The sequence below is a fragment of the Ornithodoros turicata genome, chromosome 9 (assembly GCF_037126465.1).
Source record: "Ornithodoros turicata isolate Travis chromosome 9, ASM3712646v1, whole genome shotgun sequence".
In the NCBI taxonomy this organism is placed as follows: domain Eukaryota; kingdom Metazoa; phylum Arthropoda; class Arachnida; order Ixodida; family Argasidae; genus Ornithodoros; species Ornithodoros turicata.
Window position 1 is genome coordinate 39001628 of NC_088209.1, and position 20138 is coordinate 39021765.

The 20138-nt window shown below is 44.1% G+C and overlaps 2 protein-coding genes across 2 annotated transcripts in view; both read left to right on the top strand.

The window, feature by feature from the left end:
* The first annotated feature begins 5183 nt into the window (after positions 1-5183).
* On the top strand, positions 5184-6523 carry LOC135368874 (group XIIA secretory phospholipase A2-like). Its single transcript, XM_064602419.1, has 4 exons — positions 5184-5479; positions 5697-5764; positions 6056-6224; positions 6310-6523. The coding sequence occupies exons 1-4, from the start codon at positions 5242-5244 to the stop codon at positions 6420-6422; spliced, it is 588 nt and encodes a 195-aa protein (XP_064458489.1). The 5' UTR covers positions 5184-5241; the 3' UTR covers positions 6423-6523.
* A 455-nt stretch (positions 6524-6978) lies between these two features.
* Positions 6979-20138, top strand: part of LOC135368872 (protein spitz-like) — a 52324-nt gene continuing 39164 nt past the window's right edge. Inside the window, exons 1-2 of the mRNA XM_064602418.1 lie at positions 6979-7151; positions 8197-8311. Of these exons, the coding sequence (XP_064458488.1) occupies positions 8299-8311 (13 nt within the window). The 5' untranslated portion in view covers positions 6979-7151; positions 8197-8298. The remainder of the gene's footprint in view (positions 7152-8196; positions 8312-20138) is intronic.

Here is a 20138-nt window from a genome sequence, read left to right on the forward strand (position 1 = left end):
CACTCGACACTCATTCTTTTCTAAACACGCATATCTTTCTTTGGCTTCTGGCAAGGGGTCACGCTTTGTATTCGAATCACACCTTATAATTAAGGGTCTTCCTTTTTTTGGGTTATACTTTTCTTCTTTTTTTTTTTCCTGGATTGAAGGAGTTATAAAGCACTCTCCTTGCTGCAATTTGTGAATATTCTAGGCATCACTACATCTGTTCAGATGTATCCTGCCCCACTTTCGCAAACTGCAATCGGAGTAACGTCCGGTCGGCATCCAATATTTGGAAATCCGTCAGGTCTTCCCCGATCTTGAGTTTACAGTTCAGCCCGAATTGCACGTTAACGTCATGTTAACGCATGTACACCTACAAAAGTTGGCACGTCACACAACGTTCGATCTGGCTGAGATCCTGCAAGCGTCCAATGTTGCGTATTGATCGGACATCAATTGCGTCTCAAATCGCACACAAGTTGATTGTCCTGCATTGCTGTATTCATCTGTTCGACATTACAAACAAGATTTGTTTCTTTTTGTTACTCGAGCAGGCACCACTTTTAATTGCAGCTCAGCTGGAGCCACATTTATATTAGTAAGGGAATTTCATGGTATGCAGGCATACCCTTTAATTTTATTTTACTGACCAAAATTGGCACTGTTCAAATTGTGTATCCCCCCAAAAAAAAAGTCTGACCCAATCCATAGCAAACCACTGATGAAATGGTTGTTCTACACACACACACACGTTTCTTTCTTTTTCTTACGATGCACCAAAAACAAGTGGAGAACTGGTTGTATTGTGCCATGTACATTAGAAAGAGAGGTTTTCACAAACTGTAAGGCCTATATAGGAGCTTATTCCATTCCCTGTTGAATGGCAAGAAGGCTCTACCTTAGAGTAATGCCTCGTGAGAAAGGATGATGGCTTTTTAGACTACGTTACAAATCGAAATTTGGGGTTCTGAAAAAAATGCAGCAAAAGCCTATACTATAACAAACAACTTTGGAAGCACGACAACTTTATCGGGCTGTTGCACATTTATGTAATTCATAACTGTTTTGCATTGTTCAATTCAATGTAACTGCAATGGTTCCTCCTTTCTGTGCTATTGGTGCTTTTTTTTGTTTCTTGTTTTACTGGACACTACATTTGCTTTTTTTTTTTTTTTTGTGGTTTCTGCAAATCATAAAGCCAACCTTTTTCTATACCTTTTTTTTTTTTCATCAACACACGAAATAATGATCTGTGATACCTAGCAACCTGCAGACATTTCATCACAGCACAGACAGAACACTGCGAGAAAGTGGAAAGAAATTATGAGTAAAGTTGTTTTTCACTAAAAAAGGGTACATTCATATTAAGAATACTGTTCAAAGTAATGCATTCAAGCTAATGAGTGTTGCGGCACGGCAAATGTCACGAGGAATATTTTTTACCAACAGACTTATCTAAAGCATTCATTGCATTTCAGCAAAAATGGTGATGGACGTGGGCAAAAAAAAAAAAAAATGCCAAAAGAAAGGTGTTGTAGCAAAATAGTTGTGTGGAATAGCTTTGTTTTTAAGTCATCTACTGGGGCCTCACATTTTCACAAATTCTATGGTATGAGATCTCTAACTAAGAATGAAACTGCCACAACCGATTTCACGTTGAGTGATATCACATGTATGCACCACCAAGTCTAGTCTCGCAAACTGCTTGATTATGACGATCGCAATGTAGACGTTAGGATTACACTAGCAGTTACCACTTGATCGAAGACCTGGACTGCTTAACATGCAAAATAATGCGGAGTTTTCCCAGCATAAATTTATTCTTTTTCACAACATCCGTTTCCCCGTTTAGCTGTAAGACGAAAATTGAAGGTTACCAAATTTTAGGTAGCAATAACTGCTTGTCATGCCCAGGTGAATGCTTCGAGGAAGAAGTACTGAACCACAAAACCAGGATGGTGTCATTCCATGTGAACTGTACCATACTAGCATAAAATTTGATACTACATACAAATACTTCACGGACGTTCTGGAAGGTTCGTGCCCTTTAAAAAATGTTAATTTTTAATGTTCATACGCAAAAACAGGGTACAAGGAACAATTGCGAGGTTTTGCAGAGTATTATGCATATCGTAGCGAGGCAAAAAAAAAATTCACCTCCTCATTTTTCACCAGTTCTGGATGCAAACTTTGCTTCTGTTGGATTCAAACTTTCCCATAAAGGGCACGACAATCATTTCAACATTTCTCTCCCCCCCCCCCCCCCCCCCCCCTCTCCTAGCCAAAGTTCAGATGCACATTACTGTTTACCATGCAATTTTTTACCTCAGTGTTTTTTTCCTACAAACTACAAGATACTTTTCCTCGTCCTGTACATACAAAAACCGTTTTCGTCATCGTGGCTCGAAAAAACTCTACGCACCGACGGCGTAGCGCACACCTGCTAGAGAGGAGCGTAGGACACGCGTTTACTCCAACGCTCCAACAACCATTTACGTAGGGTCGAAGCTCGGAGGTCTATCTCGGCCGGAACACGGCGTTCCTGGCAGAAGAACATGCGTCTTTCCTTTGTAAATATTGTAAAGTGGTTGTATAAGAAGAAGAAGAGGTAAAAAAAAAAATCGTGAGCTTCTCATGCAAACTCCCCCCATTACTGTGCTTTCCCACCTGACTGCATTTCTTGTATTTATATTTACCCTTTGCTTTGCAGAGTTGTACAGCTTTTTGATGTTGCGCTCTTGTAGTGTATGGATGCATTCTTGTTTGTTTTTTTGTTTGTTTTTGTGTGTGTGCATTTTTTTTTTTTTTAGTTTTCATACGGGGTATGGAGTAGAGCACGGACGGGTCCGCAGATTTGGAACTTATCGAAGGTTCATATGCAACTGCCTCCACTCCAGGGAATCAGACTCGGCTACACGTGCCAAGAGCAGACGTAAAAAAAATCACTCGTTGCTTCGCGGCGCTAACACGGAATTAAAAAAAAAAAAAAAAAAAAATCACTCCTTGGAGTTGACAAGTTGTAATATAATTGTAAAGGCCATATGTTGCGCCTGTACCTATAATTTGTGGAAACGGTCTTCTTTTTTTTCTTTTTTCTTTTTCTTGAAATGCAATGCCATAGATGATCTGTACATTTAGGAATAGATGGTATAGTAAGTGATGAGACATGTAACGCGGCAGTTACCAGCTTTGTTTCTCGTTTTTTACGGTGCTTGCAACGTAGCCGAGAAAATCGCTCGATTTTTTTTTTAAGTTCTCTCAAAAAACGGGTAGATATCCCCAAAAATATATCGCACGCACGGGGGGAGTTTAAAAAAAATTAACTGGGCTCACGATAGCCTTGGCTCTGTTTCAGCACAGTTTACGGCAACCCTATTAAACGCGTGACACGCGGCAAATGTTGGGCCCTCCGGGGACCTGTCCGTGCTCAACTCTGATGGAGATACATACACACACATAAAAGATGACACGATCAGTTGGACGAAAAGGACCTCTTCACAGTGCTTTTAAATATCATATCAAACAGTTCCTACATCTGTACAGCACGGATCAGTCCGGTGACGGCAACGAAACCTTTATTTGACCTTCAAAACGAAGAACCGAGGGTTGAGACATTTGTGTGCCCGAATCGGCAGCACTCTGAAACGACACTTGTGCATGTCCATGCCATTTCATGTGGTCTTTCTTCTTTTTTTTTTTTCTGTTCTCTAGTGTAGATATCCATATTTATACAATAAAAAAAAATGTTTCTATAACATGACCCCCCCTCCCCTCCACGATACGAACAGTTGCTGATAACCTATGGGTGTGTTTCAGTGGGGGCAGTGAGAGACTGTTCGTATCCAAGATATAATCCAATAAATGCAACCGTTTATGCATTGAAATGACCTGTGTCGCTGCGCTGTTTCTTTGTCTTACTGACGTGGCCAATGGGAAGGCTATAAACCCCTCCCCCCTTTCAGAGCGGTTTCCATTTTTGTCCTGTTCACCCCCTGCAGGGGTGTGGGGTGGGGGCAGGCCTTTGTTATTTCAGCCTGAGGCACGCGTCAGCAACGATTACCGTAAAGATATTTCCTCCCAGTGTTTTGCAACCCGTCTCCCATGCTTGTGTACTGCCTCTTTGGATCAGCTATCCAGCTGTCAATTTGGTGTCTATAAACGTGAAATTGACAGCCGGATAGCTGATCCAAAGAGCGCATTGGTGCACTGCTCCGCGCAAGAAATATGTAAACCGAAACCGATTAATTACTCGGAAAAATCACTAAGTGTCGATGCGCTTTTTTTTTTAAAGATATTTTTTGCTGGAGGTCCCGATACGTAAAACGGATGTTCTGAAAGCGTGCGAAGTAAAATTTAAAAGTTAGGATGTTCATTTAATTAGTCAGCGTATGCAAATGAGATGCCCACTACTCGGTTCATTGCCGATGTCGCACGATCTTAACCAAAGAGCAAATTTACAAATTATTCAGCCGGGGGACCTATGTGGAACACCCGGTATATGTATAGGCTGAATCACCTTACATGTAAATCTACTCGCAGTTCTGATTTATTTCATCCTACAGCTTTAGTTTAAGTTTGATGTAATTGCTGCCTAAGACAACTATCATTGATGAGGAAAGCCAGAGCTTTTGTGCACCTCATCATGGACGTGATCCACCAGCTCACCTGCGTGTATGTTGTTTTATCTGTTATGCAACCATTTCATCCCACCCCGGGGGGTGTAGGAAAATCTCTCGTTTCAACAGCTCTTACCTGTACAAGTGGGGGAAGGGAAGCAGGATGCCCACATGGGCATAGCGAGAAGGGGGGGGGGGGGGGAGGGGGGCCTACCCCCAAAAAAAACTTCAAGGTCACTTGTGAAAATTGCGCACTCTTTATTCATATAGGCAGTCACGATTTTTCTCGGATGTCATAATAATATATGGCCACAGTTGCTTCGCGGCGCTTGCACGGAATAAAAAAATAATAACGTAACGAAATGATAATATTGATCTCTGAACACCCGCACAGTCCGCAGTGTCCGCCTCCAGCAAAAAGAGGTGAGGGGTTTGCACCGTTTGCACGCATAGCCCCCGCCCCCTTGGAAAAAATCCCGGGAACTCCAGCTGCCCGCTTTCAGAGCTGTAAAACATCGCATCGGCAGCATCGCCATCGCCGTCAACGCCATGCGAAAAAAATTGAGTCTGCTTTTGGTGACGACGTCGTATCTAAAAACGATGAGTATTTCACAATCGTGCGTGTCAACATCCTAATGTCATGCAGTTAACATTGCTGAGACCTTGGAAGCGGATATTTACCGTTATTGTCCTGTTGACAACATGGGCAGCTTCCGGGCAGTCTGTGTTTGACTACGCGCGAGGTTTCGCTGAGCAGGCAGATAAGCTGCTCACCGACTTAAAACAAGGGATAAGAACGTTTCGTTATGGTGTAGATGCTGTGGAAGGAATGCTCAAGGAATCCGAGGACAAGGAATGCCATTTCAAGTGCCCAGATGGTAAGTGTAAATGAGAAACGTGAATGTTGATCGATGTGGGGTAAAACGCGGAAGGATTATCACACCCCTTGCAGGGCACACCCCGTATAGACTTCTATCTGCTGATCTAAAATACGTACTCTTGAATCAGCAGTCAAATAATCTTTCGCTTAATAGTAAATCTCTGATACGGTACGAATCAAGACACGCAGTAATTTCATCACATTCAAACACGCAGGCTCGATACCGAAGAAGATATTGGACTATAAGTCAACCCCAAACGGCTGTGGAACAGCTGAAATATATGTAAGTAAACAGTTTACATTTCTCATGTTCTATTTCTAAAAAAAGAAAAAAGAAAGATCAGCAGGTGTTGAGTTGACTTCTGTCAATGGTTGGCAACAAGTGGAGATTGCTTCTCTTTCTGTTTTCTTGATAAAAATGGAAAATCAGATTTTTGATTTTTGTTAGTACACTCAAGGTATTCCACTACAAATACTGTAGCTACACAGCAACAGCAAACTTCGTTAAAGTGCATTTGGTTCAAGTTAACGTGTCATTATAATGGATCGATTATTTGTTATCATTCTGCTTCAGCTGCGACCTGATGAACTGCCTCACAAGGAGATGAACCACTGCTGTAACCAGCACGACATCTGCTATGGAACGTGTCTCACAAAAAAGGACAAATGCGACACTGATTTTCGGCATTGCCTAGATGACGTGTGTCACAAGAAGAAAGGGAAACACAAGGAACTGTTTTTAAGTATGTGAAGCGAGCCTGGGTGTTTCACACACTTTTTTTTTTTTCAGTGTTTGTGTATTGGGCTCATGATCACATTGCCTTCTAGGTTGCAAAGCCGCTGCAAAGGTGTTTCACGCAGGCAGTCAGTATCTAGGTTGCAAAGCGTTTAAAGATGCTCAGAGGTCTGCTTGTAGATGTGACAAGAACTATGAGTTGTAGTGCGCCGTTAATTTTTCTTTAGTTTATATGTTTATTTTTGTTAACTTATTTTTTTTTTTGGCATACCGCCGCTTGTTCCAATAAACATGTTGAATTGTTGAGTAATGTCCTTGTTCTTCTTCTTAATGTAAACATTCTAGAATTTGTGCACAAACGAGCTCAGTGTACGGTTGAGTTGGCTTGAGACACACCCTGTTTGGGCCCTAAGGGCCTAATGCCGGCTTGAAGAATGCTCATAATTCAAGTGGAAAAGATTCGTAGGCATGCCAAGTAAACTTCCTTGGGCGATGTACTTTTCTAGTGCTATTTAATTTGTAGATATCGCGTACACTATTTCTCCTTGCCGTATTTCTGATCTGCATTGCCGCCAGTGTACGCCGGTTTTGGTTTCGGTTTCAACTACATAGCATTTTCTTATATATAGTTGATACAACAATAATTGCGGCTTTAATACACTGAACTGATAAATTGAGAAGCCTTTACGCTTTTCATGAAATTGTAACAGGTCGTGTTAGATTACGAAGTGACTTTTGCCTTTACTACCTGTCAGAAGATGGCGCACCGGTTGGCGTAAGAAAAGCAATATGGCGTTTTGTGATGTTGTGTCGACGAGCTTGTTTCGCATGTTTCGATGATTTGCTGTGTTTATTGAACACATTTCGATAAAATTTCGACGAAAAAATATACATTTACTAGTGACATAGTGTGCTGAAGTGTGATACCTAACAGGTAAGCCGTCGTTCTTTAGTAATGTCGATGTTTTGCAACACCTGTCTCAAGGCTTAGATGGTTTCTAGCTTTCGCAGAGTTCATGCCTGCGCTTGCCTGTTCCTTCAAAACTGCCGGTGCCGCAAGTTCAAGATACATAAGATAGTTATATGAACTGCTGTGTTGTATACATCACTCCTACGGGTTGCATGCAATCTGCAACAGCGATAGTATTTGTAAGCCTAAGTGTTCGAAAGAGAAGCTTTTCGCGACAAATCTTGAGTTCTTGTTTTACACGAAACTTAGTTTCTGTATGCAGTCGAGTCACTGGGACGATCAGATGTCGCTGATGAAGGTTAGCCCGAGGCAGCTGTCAACGATACTGTTCGTTGTCAACAGGCGCAGTTGTGTAAAAGTCATCCGTCAAATCCCGTACAGCTTCGTGAGCACTGTGTAGCAGACGTAAATGTCACGCGTTCATTGGCCCTTCAGCTACTTTCGGTTTGTCCGTTTTTCTGAACCCCTTCTGAGGAGATTGCAATTTAGCTCTGCCTAGCATTGGCTTGATAGTGTTGCTACGTTTTTTTGTTTTCTTTTTCTTCTTTTTACGAGACAGGGTAAGATGCAATAAACAAACCATTCATTTGCGGAGCTCGAAATGACGAACAATCATGCTTGTTAAACTTGGAAGTAACAAGTCACCAGCATTAACACCTGAAAAAAATAATAATAATAATAATAAATAATGAAATATAAGATGGACGAAAAGTACCAGGTTGAGGAGCAGCTGAAGCTAAATTTTCAGCCATTTGTTTGCCCGCGATGTTTCAAGTTTGCAAACCAGAAACGTTATTGCTGTTTCTTTTTGTTTAGTTTTTTTTTTTTTTTTTTTCTCTCCTCCGAAATTAACTTGCACTGCTGCTCGTTTATGTTTTCGGTGCAACATGCCCACAGTGAACCATATGTCCCATAGGTCAAATATTTCTACATTACCTTATACTGCTGTCATTTTAGACTAAAGTTCAGTACCCGTTAAACCCTGACTCCCTATTCTATCCTTTTGTAGTTTGTATACCTACTCACCTTCAACAATGTTGGACAAGTAGTGAACCCAAAGCTGCTGAACCATGTCCCAGCCTGGGATAGGAACCTCCTCTGCTTCTTGTCAATGGCATTGACTGGTGAGCTTGCACAAAAATTTTTAGCTGCATGCACAGATCGGATTTTTTTTTTAAATTTTCAAAGCCTGTTGGTTTCATTCCTCTCGGACCGCATGCTCCTTGTCCACTGTGTGTGTCGTGAGACGTTGTCGCCTGCGATGCTTTCTCTGTGGTGTGTATTGCACTGTTTAACTTGAAATAGTTTGTGCAGTATCATCATTGTAAGTGATGACGTAGGAATACCAAGGGGGGGGGCTGTTCTAGTTAATTCATCCATGGATGTTTTTTTAGTGTCTCTGTGATCTAGTGTTGCAGAGGATGTCAGTTGGAAGTGTGAACTATTATTTTGCACAAATTTACGAAGTTTTTTGCATCCAATTTATCCGGAAATTAACCTGTTTAATTTCCATCTACGTCGGAATGTGTAGAAGTAGCAGGCTTTTGTGCAGTGATTAACCTCGAACTTGGGGGGGGGGGGGGGGGGGGGGAGTTACATTGTACGTAACGGAAAGACTTGTCGCACAGTAGCATATTATTATTGAGATCTCCATGTTTGTCATGCTCCAGAAGGTTGGGATGAAATGTGAACTATGATAAAGCACGAAACTTTATTGCACAGTTTGAAGCGAACGCTTTCATTTTCCCACGAAAATACCTTCATGAACCACGTAGGACGCAACCCAGGACGCATTCTAACCCCCGCCCCTCCTCCTTCCTTCCTGCTGTCCTCTCTCCATCTGTCTACATCTGTACGCTTATCTGTTCGTCTTATAGTCACAGTTGCTTCGCTGCGCTAACGCGGAATCAAAAAAAAAAAAAGGAAGTCAGCCCACCAATTAGGAATGTGTGATCGACCATTCTGTCCGCTGAAAAAAAGACGAGCGTTCCTTTTCGCCTGTAACGGTCCCGAAAATTGCGGCTGTACGTTTATAGGCCCTTTTCTCGTCAAAATTACTCAGCAAGACACCTATCGCCAATTGTCCCCCCCCCACCTGAGGTTGTGTTACAGAATGTTTGGCACGAACGTGCAGCGGAATTTGAACGTTTTGCAATGGTGCTCCTTTGACCGCTAACACGGAGGAATGAGCGAGGGAGTTGGGCTACCGCATGGTCTCCGAGCGGGGCGCACAAAAGAGCGGTATTTTTATTATGTTTTCGTGAGCCCATTGTTTGAGACGGCACGCAACGGGGTCGCGACCCAAATGTTGGCGGTCCAGGCGAAAGTACGTCTTTTTTTATTATTATTATCCTTTCTTTGTGTACTTTTTGGCCGGTCCAGCGTGGGAGCATGTGTTGCTGCTGCTGGTCGCCTCCGTAACGGCGCTCAAGTGATATCCTAATACGCGATCAAAATGCTCGCTGTCTGTGAAAGGTGTTTACAGAGATGACATGTCACGTTCAGAGCCTAGCGTTTGGGGAGGGGGGGGGCGATTAAAGCCGATAAAATCCGTTTTTATCCCCCGATTTGTAGTCGCCCTCACGTCGTGTAAAAATCGGGTAAAACTCGAAAGGTCGCACAATACTGGGATATTTATGTAGGCACGCGTGGCATATGCTTTGCATTAGCCATATCGTGTGTTCTTCTTGGCACTCTTTAGCGAGAAATTTAGCAGAAATTTTTCGGCCGAAAATCTGTTTTCATATGGCATCAGCAGATTTTACCCTATTCTACAGGTTCTAACACAAAACCTACTGTTTTGCAAATCTCTCCATTTATTATTTTCTTTTTCATAATCAGTCAATAAATCTATTTCCTAATCCCCATTTAAAAAAAAGAACACATACAACCCGAAAACCACGGGGGTCCAATGACGTTTTGTTCAACGTGCACGATGCGGTTTTTCTTTATACTTGTCAGTAAAGGCATGTGCGGTTATTCGAATTTTCCGAATACCGCACCGAATGATTCTTATGTATTCTGTACGATTTTCGAATCGAATACGGAGTTCTATATTGGAATTTCGAATCGAATCGAGCTTCTTCCGAACCGAATATATTCGAGTAATTCTGAGTCTGCAAAGAAAGTGAGAGCTACTTTCAAATCCTCATCCGTACGAATATATCGCGCGTAGATGTCGTAATGTTTATATCCGTACATGTGCTGCATGTCTATCCCGTCTGGTTATACAACTACATATACGCTTCGTATTGGGGTCGGTTGCGGATATGGGCACGTTACATCCCCTCGAAGTCGGCCTTAGACGCGAACCTTCCTGTCTCCCGTTCTTTGCTGCAGTCCTTCCACTATCTGTTCGCGTATGTACAGGGTGTCCACGCTAAGTGTGAACAGATTTTTTAAAAATATATCAATCACTTTTTCCGAGATGAAATCTATTGCAATATAGCATATGCTGAAGGGCACTCCCTAGGGGGGCATTAACAGACTCCTAAGGCAATGTCTTAATTAACTTTCAATAATTAACTTTTTAATTATAAAACCTACGAAGTTGCTCCAATGAGAACATCTGATCTCTTCGGTCACCAGATACCAAAGCCGTTTTCAGAACAAAAATCCGTTCGTTAGATCGTCCGCAAAAAATTCGTGAAGGAACGCCATGAAAGTTAATTAAGACATTGCCTTAGGAGACTGTTAATGCCCCCTAGGGAGTGCCCTTCAGCATATGCTATATTGCAATTGATTTCATCTCGGAAAAAGTGATTGACACATTTTTAAAAAATCTGTTCACACTTAGCGTGGACACCCTGTATATAGCGTTGACACAGAACAGAAAAAACGAAAGTTTCGTACGCGGTACATTCTTGACATATCGTGACCAAAACGAGGCAGAAGATGATTTTTTTATTTTTTTTAAAGGGATGAAAGACCCCCGAAATGGCAGCCAGACACTGTCGCTACTCGCGCCAGAGAAAGAGAGGGTGGGAGAGGGAAATAGAAGCCGCCAAAGGGTCGCCACGGGCCCAGGTCTGTGTCGCATTTGTGCTGTTCACTGTCGCGGTTTTTTCTGTGGGACGCATAGGTGTATCTATGCCACCCACTGCTGCCGTCACCCACGTCCCCGTGACTTTTTTTTCTTTCTCGCGTGAGATGTGACTTGCAATTGAAATGAAAATAACATAAATAAAATTAAAATAACTCTTCAAAATGGACGATGCGTTGTGAAAGTAGCACAAATAATCGAAACTCTATCTGGAAAGTATACTTGAAATAACGAGTTAAAAACATGCTCACTACAAATTTAATGCGATTTACAATAAGTGTCAGTTACATGAAAAGAATTGCGAATTTCGAGCATTCCTTATATACAACTATTTTCGGCGCTCGTAAATAATTACGCCGATCCGGCATTGAGACAAATTCGTCGTGCTCAATGGATTTGATAACCCTGAGCGACATAGACTACTTGCTCTTTTGCTGTTTTATTTCAGTTATTTTCTATTTATTTTCTGTCTGCAGCTACGAATACATTCAGACCGCAGGTCCCCCTGCTGAAGCCATCTCCATCCGCGCCTCCTATATCAGAACATGTACGGCGAAAATGTTCATATCACATAGTTAACATAAGATTTCACTTTGCCCAGGGCGGATCCAGAGGTTCTCGTTCAGATGTTTTGTTGTGTTCGAGCGCGTTAATGTATGTGATGCTCGACGAAACATGTTTCGAAGTTGTGTGACCAAGCGTACACAACACCCTCGTAAAGGCGTTATTTTGTACTTCCGATAAATAAACCAAGTAGACGGATGCACTCGATAACAAAAGGCCTCAAGTTTGCATCTTAATCTTAGCGAAAGGAGAGCGGCGAGGCAACTTATTTGGGCAAAACGAAAGTGAAGTCCGTGGCGTGGGCGTTTCTAATGATCGCTGCTCCCTCTGGCGGCGGCCGCAACCAGGATGCCTTCCGTGATCGCTTTATATCCACACTGTCTGTTTGGGTGGTCCACCTTGTTGTCCGGCCTGTTTGCTTTTGTCTCTTTTCTTATCCGACCAAGTTGTTAAACAGCTCCGCGCTACTGACATTCAGATTGCTCTCTCTGTGCTCGGTGAAGTATGACCACAGCGTGCTTTTGATGTGGGCCGCTCTGCATGCGGAGAGATTGACGGGTCTTGAAGACCTTGTCTCGATCACGGAGATGATGCTTGCATGGAGCGCGAGTTCCGGGAATTTTCTCTCGTCCAAGGTGTGGTTGCCTCTTTCATCGGGTGTCGGATCCTGTTTCGGGCGAATTCACGTGCAACGGTCAAGTGCTGCTGCTGCTGGTCGGGCCCCTTTTGAGTGGACTCTTTGATAGGGCGTAAATTTAATAGCACTCCCATCTTATAGGTACACCGTGGAGGCCTTTGAGGGTCGCCAGAGTCACTTTCGCTTTGCGATGGAGGTGCAGTAGCGTAATAATAACGATGAGATTACCTGCATCTCCGTAGGACTGTTCGTGTGAACATATCACGTGACAACATCACGTGGTCGCAATTCGAGGCGTCCTGGAACAGGTAACTATGTTCATTGGTACTGCTAAGTGATAGCAAACTTGTCACGCCACCCAAGTAAAACGAGCATTTCTCACACCATGTCTGGCAACAGTGTGTGGTCCTAAGCAGGATGTTGCCCCCCGTGAGTCACCAGAACGCCAAGTCGAGACGCTTCCGCCTTTCCGTCATCGATGACGAACACTTTTTTTTCTCGTCTCTTCACCCCATTCTCGCTATTTTTGTCCTTTTTATAAGAGTCGTTGAAACACGATGTGCTAAATGCCATCCACTGCCCCCAACATCACTAAAGCCGTCGCAATCTGTCTGTGTGGCATCGTAACGAAGGATAGAAATAAACTCAACGTCTGCGACCTTCCTCTCCGTTCCTTACGTGTCGTCTGCCTCTTACGACTACCCTTTTGTGCAGCCGTCGTGGACCGCGCATTGCGTGTCTTTCTTGGCTGAGTCTCCGCCGAACCGAGAACTGCTATTCTTCTGACAACCGGAACCGTAACGCCGTCAGGATTCTGCACCAAGATTTTGTGGGATGAACAAACGAGAGATTCAAAATGCTCCGTTTTACGAGGATAAAGAAAGCTCTAATGTAATGTGGACGTATAGAAGCCTTTGGCGAAGTTACTGGAAGTTGTTATTGTTGCGAGCGTGCCATAGCTTTGAAGTTCGACTGTACTGGAAAACAAGAAAAAAAAAAAAAGGCCAGGAACCATCAACGAACCAACTTTAATAATGAGAGTCGCAACCGCACCGTGGTCGCAATTCTAGCAAAACCGAAAGTATCCACGTTGGCTTCCGCCGACATTGTCGTCTGCTACAGCAAGAATACAAACTGCGCGATGGCACAGCTACAGGTGTCGTCTGCTCGCGCGAGCTGACTCGTGATCTGCGTGGTGTCGAGAATATTTTTTGTTTGGAATTCCGCGCTTGGTTATTCTCTCTTATACACACACCCGTTTTCTTTGCTCCCAACATTTAGGCCACACTCTGCGGCATTGCGTAATCACGGGGAGGGCTTGAGCCCCGCCGTTCAAGTGGAGCTTTGCCAGCTGGCTCGCAGGTGGCGCCACGCTGCGCAGCATCTGCTGACATGGAAGCACCGTTGCCAAAAGTTGAAGCAATACCGTTAAACTTAGCGTCTATGTCTGTCGCTGTCTTGGGGCCGTTTGACATTCCTTTCCAGTTCCGTATTTTCCGATGGATAACGCGCACTCCCGATAATTGGCGGAATTTCGCAAAATGTCGGACGCATAGCGCACCACGGGTGTGAAAATACCGGCGCAGTTAGTGCACAGGAACGCTACATTGTTGTTAGTGTGCGCAGTAATCAAAGCCCATCCGTCGACTATGAATACTTTTCCATCACGGGCACAGTGTTTAGAGTCGGTGTTAGTTGTATTCGATGCTCGTCCCCATTCTCTGTCTCGTTTTCCTTCTCAAATACGCCGGTCCCCTTAGTTTCACCTCGACTGCACCCCGTGCGCCCACCTCGCACCTTCAGCGTACGATGCCTCTGTCTGCCCTTCGTGTACTCCTGCCCACCTTTTCCGCGGCGATATCAAGCGGCTGGACCAAGGCGCGAGGCTAGAGGATGCACGGCGTCCCCTTAGAAACAGCCGCTCTGCGAAAAACTCCGACGTAATTGTATGGCACGCACTGCGACACTTTTTTACAATGCGTAACACGCGTTATACTCTGATACTCCGGAAAATAAGGTAATTGTCGAGCGCTTTCGCCAAAGATTTGTAGAGTTTTCAAGGAAAGCTGGAGAAAAAAAAATGTTTTGTTTCTAAATATTCCGAGACGCGTACTTTGGAGCCACTTCGTAGTAGATCTTGCGCCAGTGCGAGCTCTTGTTGAGAGAATATAGTACTGCCGTTCGTAAATCACAAATCAGAGTCTGCATTGTCTTCTACTGTTCTAGACTCTCCCTCTCCGCAAAATTTCTCAAAAGTTTCGAAAGAAAGAGCGGTGTATGCACCCTGTGGGGTCAACGCTTCCGCCCATCTGCTTGGCCAGAGGGGGAAAACGGGAAAAAACAGATGCCCGGCGCGTGGCGGCGGTCAAGCCCGGCGCATGATGGCGCATGACCCATCACCCGTGCTGATGTGTGTGTTGATGCCCCTGTGTGTTAAACGGAACACGAGTCTATCTCCCCTGATCAGGTCTGTCTCATTCACCGGTGGATCCTTTGACGCGTGCTTCTGGGATATTTGCGTTTGGGGGGGGGGGGGGGGGTTCCTACCCGTCTAGCAAACAGGGGTCAAGTGGTGAAGCAAGCTGGTGAATTTGGTTCGGAAATGATGATCCTTCCGTCAATGGTAGGGCTGTCCCGTTGCGATGAACTTTTTGAAATCTGCGCAGGAATTAATTTTCCCCAGTGGTTGTTCAAGCTTATAGGGCAGTCGATAGGTTTTTGTGCTCGAATGCAGGACTATATTGGTCGTTACGGCATAGTTTAGTGACGTCATAAATGTCCTCACGATGGTATAAGAGAAGGAAGTTTGAATTGAAATGATCGGCTTGACGTTTAACCCCTGGTATCGGTATAGCACATTTTCCGAATTTTTCAGTCGCGTGTCGCATTGTCAGAGTGCGACAACTTCCGGGACCAGTTGTTGTCGGCTCAGCTGACTTCCGGTAGCTATGTGCAGGCGTGTAGATGCGCCGTCCTGGCATTCCGATACCTATAGGTCAGACCGTTTAACTTTGCTGTTACAAGCTTTCGTTGATAGCTCTTGTTGTCGGATTCCATTCATACAGGAGGATGGCGTCCTATCGTACGCGTGACTCGATGTTTTTTTCGTGACAGTGTATCTGTCGGTGGGAATATTATGAACCCCCAGTGGGTGACACTAAATGTCATGTCTTTCACAGAGTTTCATGCTTGCCGTTTTCAAGAGACGCGCTGTTTCCAACCTTATTTAGGGCCACGTTTACTTGAACCGCTTTGTAGAGCGGCAGGCGCCTTGATATTTTCTTCCGCCAGCTCCGCGGGTTCCAGTCCCCGCACCCGCTGTGCTGTCTGGGGTTTTCCTGCAAACTTTCCGAACGAATGTCGGCACACTTTCCCCTGAAGTCTGCCCAGGACGCATACTAGCCACCCTGTTCACAACTCCTTCCTGTTGTTGTCCTCTCTCCATCTGTCCACGTCTGTACTACGCTCATAACCACAGTTGTATCGCGGGAATCTCATAAGGAATCTAAAAAAAAAAAGTGTCTCAGAGCCTGTTTGTGAATCTTGCATGGTATACGTATTTGCAGGACTGGAGAGTAAACTTCAGAATCAGGGGACTAAAATAGGGTGTAATTGCAGTCCAGGGTACTGGAAACTAATTACGCCCCAATTTACTATTATTATTATTATTATTATTATTATTATTTATTTATTTATTTATTATTATTATCGTCTTAGAAGAAACTTCAGAAGAAAAAGCTTCCCTTTTCGCGAATATATACTTGGTACAATGCTTTACTTTAGCGCGGGATTTTTTTTGCGGAAGTATAAACTCCTTTCAAGTGAGTTATAATAGTCGGGCGAAGTTTTGAGACAGTCGCAAGGCTGGCGTCGTTCCGACTGAGCTCAGCTCATTGGATGCAACATTGGTTTCGGTTTCGGTCGCCTGCGTCTGCTACAGCGTGAAGCCGCGAACAAAGCCGCTTGTGTGCACAACAAGGTCGACAAGGTCGACGTCGAGAGTTCGTCCGCACTCACCTGCGCAAGACCTCCTCTTGAAGTTGCGCATTTTAAGTGCCGATTCCCTTCGGCAGTCGCCGTACGAGGTCGACCCTGTTCCCAGACTAGCTACACTCAATGGCACCTTACACAGTATGCTTTGCATACCAGACGTCACTCCGAAGCATCCCGTGGGAATGGATGTACAGATGGTGATAAACAAAATGAGCCGATGATGCTAACGAAAGAGGGCTGTTAGATTAATAACTTTCTCTAATAGCCGTAATGTTAGTATTTTATCTTTTCCCGACCTTATTCGTGAAGGATGTACCTTGCTTGTCTATTTCGTTCTAACGACAAAACCTGCCCTACTACAATTGTATATTCTGAAAGTGTATAAGAAGCAACCGAAGCGTTGCTTTACATTATTATATTTTGTAATAAGCAAAAAAATTTGTATATTGCAATCGAGATTGTGGAATTCCCTATACCACTTGACGCGAAAAATAGTACTTGTTTTGTCACAAAGTTAGGGCGGCGTGTACTGGCCACATCAAAACATTTAAATGTTGTTTAATACTTTACTTTCTTTGTTAGTTGTGTGTTGCAGGAGTGTCTACTAGCATATGCTATTGACCTTGCACCATGGTGCTGTTTTAACCTTCGGCTGCTGTCGGTCTTGAATACAGAAGAAAGAAATGAATAATCATCGGCATCAGAAACTGAGTGAAACTGCTTAGCATCGGACCTCTCATGTGTGAACGTTTCTTTTTCCTTTTTTTTTCTGTGTCGCAAGAACGTAGTGCGTGGTGTTGCCGTTGACGGCACACGAGTATATACGCCCTCGTATGAGTAAGTGCGGCCATTATGCAAGTGAAACGATACAAAGTAAAAATATCGGACAGACATATATACTGGCATGCTGCCCGATCGGCGCATTTGGTGCTATACGACATCTTTATTTCAGTTGTGTCGTTCTTATCGAGGCTCAGTTTCGTATAGCGCGTTACTTCTCAGTTAAGATGCGAGTTTGTCATCTGTTATATCGGAAGAGGTCCTTATCCGTGTATTCACACGAGCGACATTCCTCGCTGAAGCAGGAGACGCGAAAAACGTCATAGCGCGAGCGTTCAACGTCCAACGTACACTGCTAACCGTGGGGAATATCCTGCGACACAGCCACAAGATATTCCGTAGCAGACGACAGGAAAGACGCCGAAAGGTGTCGTCTGCTAAGTGTCGTCTGCTAAGTGCGCACTACGCCACTCCCGATATTCCACGCCGTGTGAGTGCTCAACATAGCACGGGACGGAACTTCGTCTCTGTGAGCGCCGTTTTCGCTTTTTTCTTCCACTAGAATCTTCCGTGAAGATGTCGCTCGTGTGAATATACAGTTTCTTAATCAGAGCCTTTGCAATGATATTCAAAAGGTTCGCTCATAAGACCGACTGATTTCTTCTCAGTTTGTAGTCCGCGAAAATTTACTGTTTAACAAACAACTCCCTGTATGTAGTCTTACTTTTCGCGGGGAGTGTTCTTCGCGAATGTTGAAGACACCAACTTCGAAAATATTCCGTCTTGTCGTTTATTATTATTACATTTTCTTTCTTTTCCTTTCCTTTCCTTTCCTTTTCTCTTCTTTTTTTATTTTTTCGCTGCACGCCGAAGATAAGTCGCGAACACAATTTTTCGCTCACGTTTGCACGTCAGCGCGAAACTCGCGCAAAGTAATACACCGCGAACGCAAACGTAGTACGTATTCGCAATCTGAAGTGTTTTGTGTGACGACAGGTGGCGCGGATTCTACTCTCTCTCTCTCCCTCTTTCAATCTGGCCCCGTCCGCGTTACAAATGTTGCCTCTCAAGGCTCGCGAACGGGGAGACCCCCCCCCCCCCCCCCCCCCCCCCCCCGTTCCACCGCACACAGCTTAATATCGGCTGCTTGTTTGCTTCTCCTCTGTACGCAATCTTTTCTATGTCTAACCTTTTGCCTTACTATTTTGCCTACTTTTTGTCTGGTTTGCGTGTTTACCCCGGTATCTCGCCACTATGGAGGCACCGAGGTCACAACCGCGCGTCGCCGCGCATCCGTCTTTTGGAAGGAGGTTGCGCGCGCGCGCGTTTTTCTGAGGTTTTCTTCAGAATAAGGGTATGTTTATTGTTGTTCCCTCCTTCTTAGAGCCTCGTTACGCTTCCCCCCTACGCAGAAGTTGGGGAGAACCTCGTTGCCAACGTAGTAGTTCTATTTTGTAACATTTGCGTATAGTGAGCGGATACCCTCTTTCTCTCTCTCTCTCTCTCTCCTTCCCTCAGTCACCAACATATGCGGTATTGGTACCTCGCGCCTTGGTGGAGGTAAAAGTAGTAATGGGGAGTACTTGAAGTACCGGGTATACTGTATGCCTCAGTTGGTACTGTGTATGTAAGTGCGCTCTTGAGTCCTGAGCGCATGTAGGTAGTGTACTTTATAAACACGTTGAAAGTTGTCCACTGCAGTTTAAGTACGTTCGTTCCTCCAGTACTTTTCATTCGTGTGCTCAAGCGCCCAGCTGGTAGACAAAAAATTGACGAGCAGAAAATAAATTCATTTTGTGTGTCAGTCGGGAAATAATATATACTTTACAAATTCGCCGCTGAATGCCGTGCATCTCTGCTTCAATTCAGTCGTGAGTAAGCAGAGCCTGTCAAGACGTTACATTCCCCCTTTTTTGTTGCCACCAAACGGTGAACCGTGAAGCCATACGAATTAAATTTCCAAAGTACTTGATGAATAAATTTCCATGGTACTTTGTATTCCACTTAACGCTGTAAGCTGATGCTGTACCAAGAGGTCATGAATTCTCGTCTACTATATGGCGCACGAGGTGTTTCTTTTTTTATTTTATTTTTTTATGTAGTACTACTTTTGCTGTAAAATAAAATGTTGCGTGAGATCTTGTGGTTCGTGCTAGGGAGGTGTTCACTGGTATGTCCACAACTCCCATCGCAATTCGGGTGGAATCTTCGATTTCATTGAGAATTTTCCTGTTAATTCGAAGCCTCCTGGAACTTGAATTCGAATCAAAATCGAAAATAGCAAGATTCGCAACTTTTGGAACATCGTAAAAATCCGTACGTTCTTACGACGTACAGTTCACAGTAGTAGATCTTAACGCACGTTGATAAATTATGAGCTTGACTTATTCTTACAACTTAACTCGTACTTCACTCGTAAATTATAATTACTGAACATTCGAATTATACTCGTTTTTTGAATTATATAAGTCAGATAGGATTGACGCCATCCTGGTCCTCGTTAATTTCGTAAATTACCCGGGTATGGGGGCAACCTCTGAAATAAACGCAAAAGCGGCGTATCAATATTGGCAATAGTAGCGTGCACGCCCTCTGGTGACCTCCGCATGCGGGCTATTATTGTATTGTACGAGCTCGTGCACGCGCGCGTCTGCCGCTGTTTTCTTCTTTTTCTTCTTCTTCTTCTTCTGTGTGCTTTCCCGCCGCCGCACAAATGTTTGTTAGCGGAGCGACAGCACGTGGTACGGCTGAGGTCTTTGATAAGCGGGCACGAGTGGAGGAGGGGGAGGGAGTTCTGTGGCGCTACTTTGGGGAGATTTCGGCGCTTTTTCGACTCAAAAAAAGAAGAAAAAAATATGAAAGGGAAGGGAAGGATGGTTTCTTGCGGGAAGAAGGGAAAAACTGGTGCGCAAGATGGCAGAGGGAGAAATTGAAG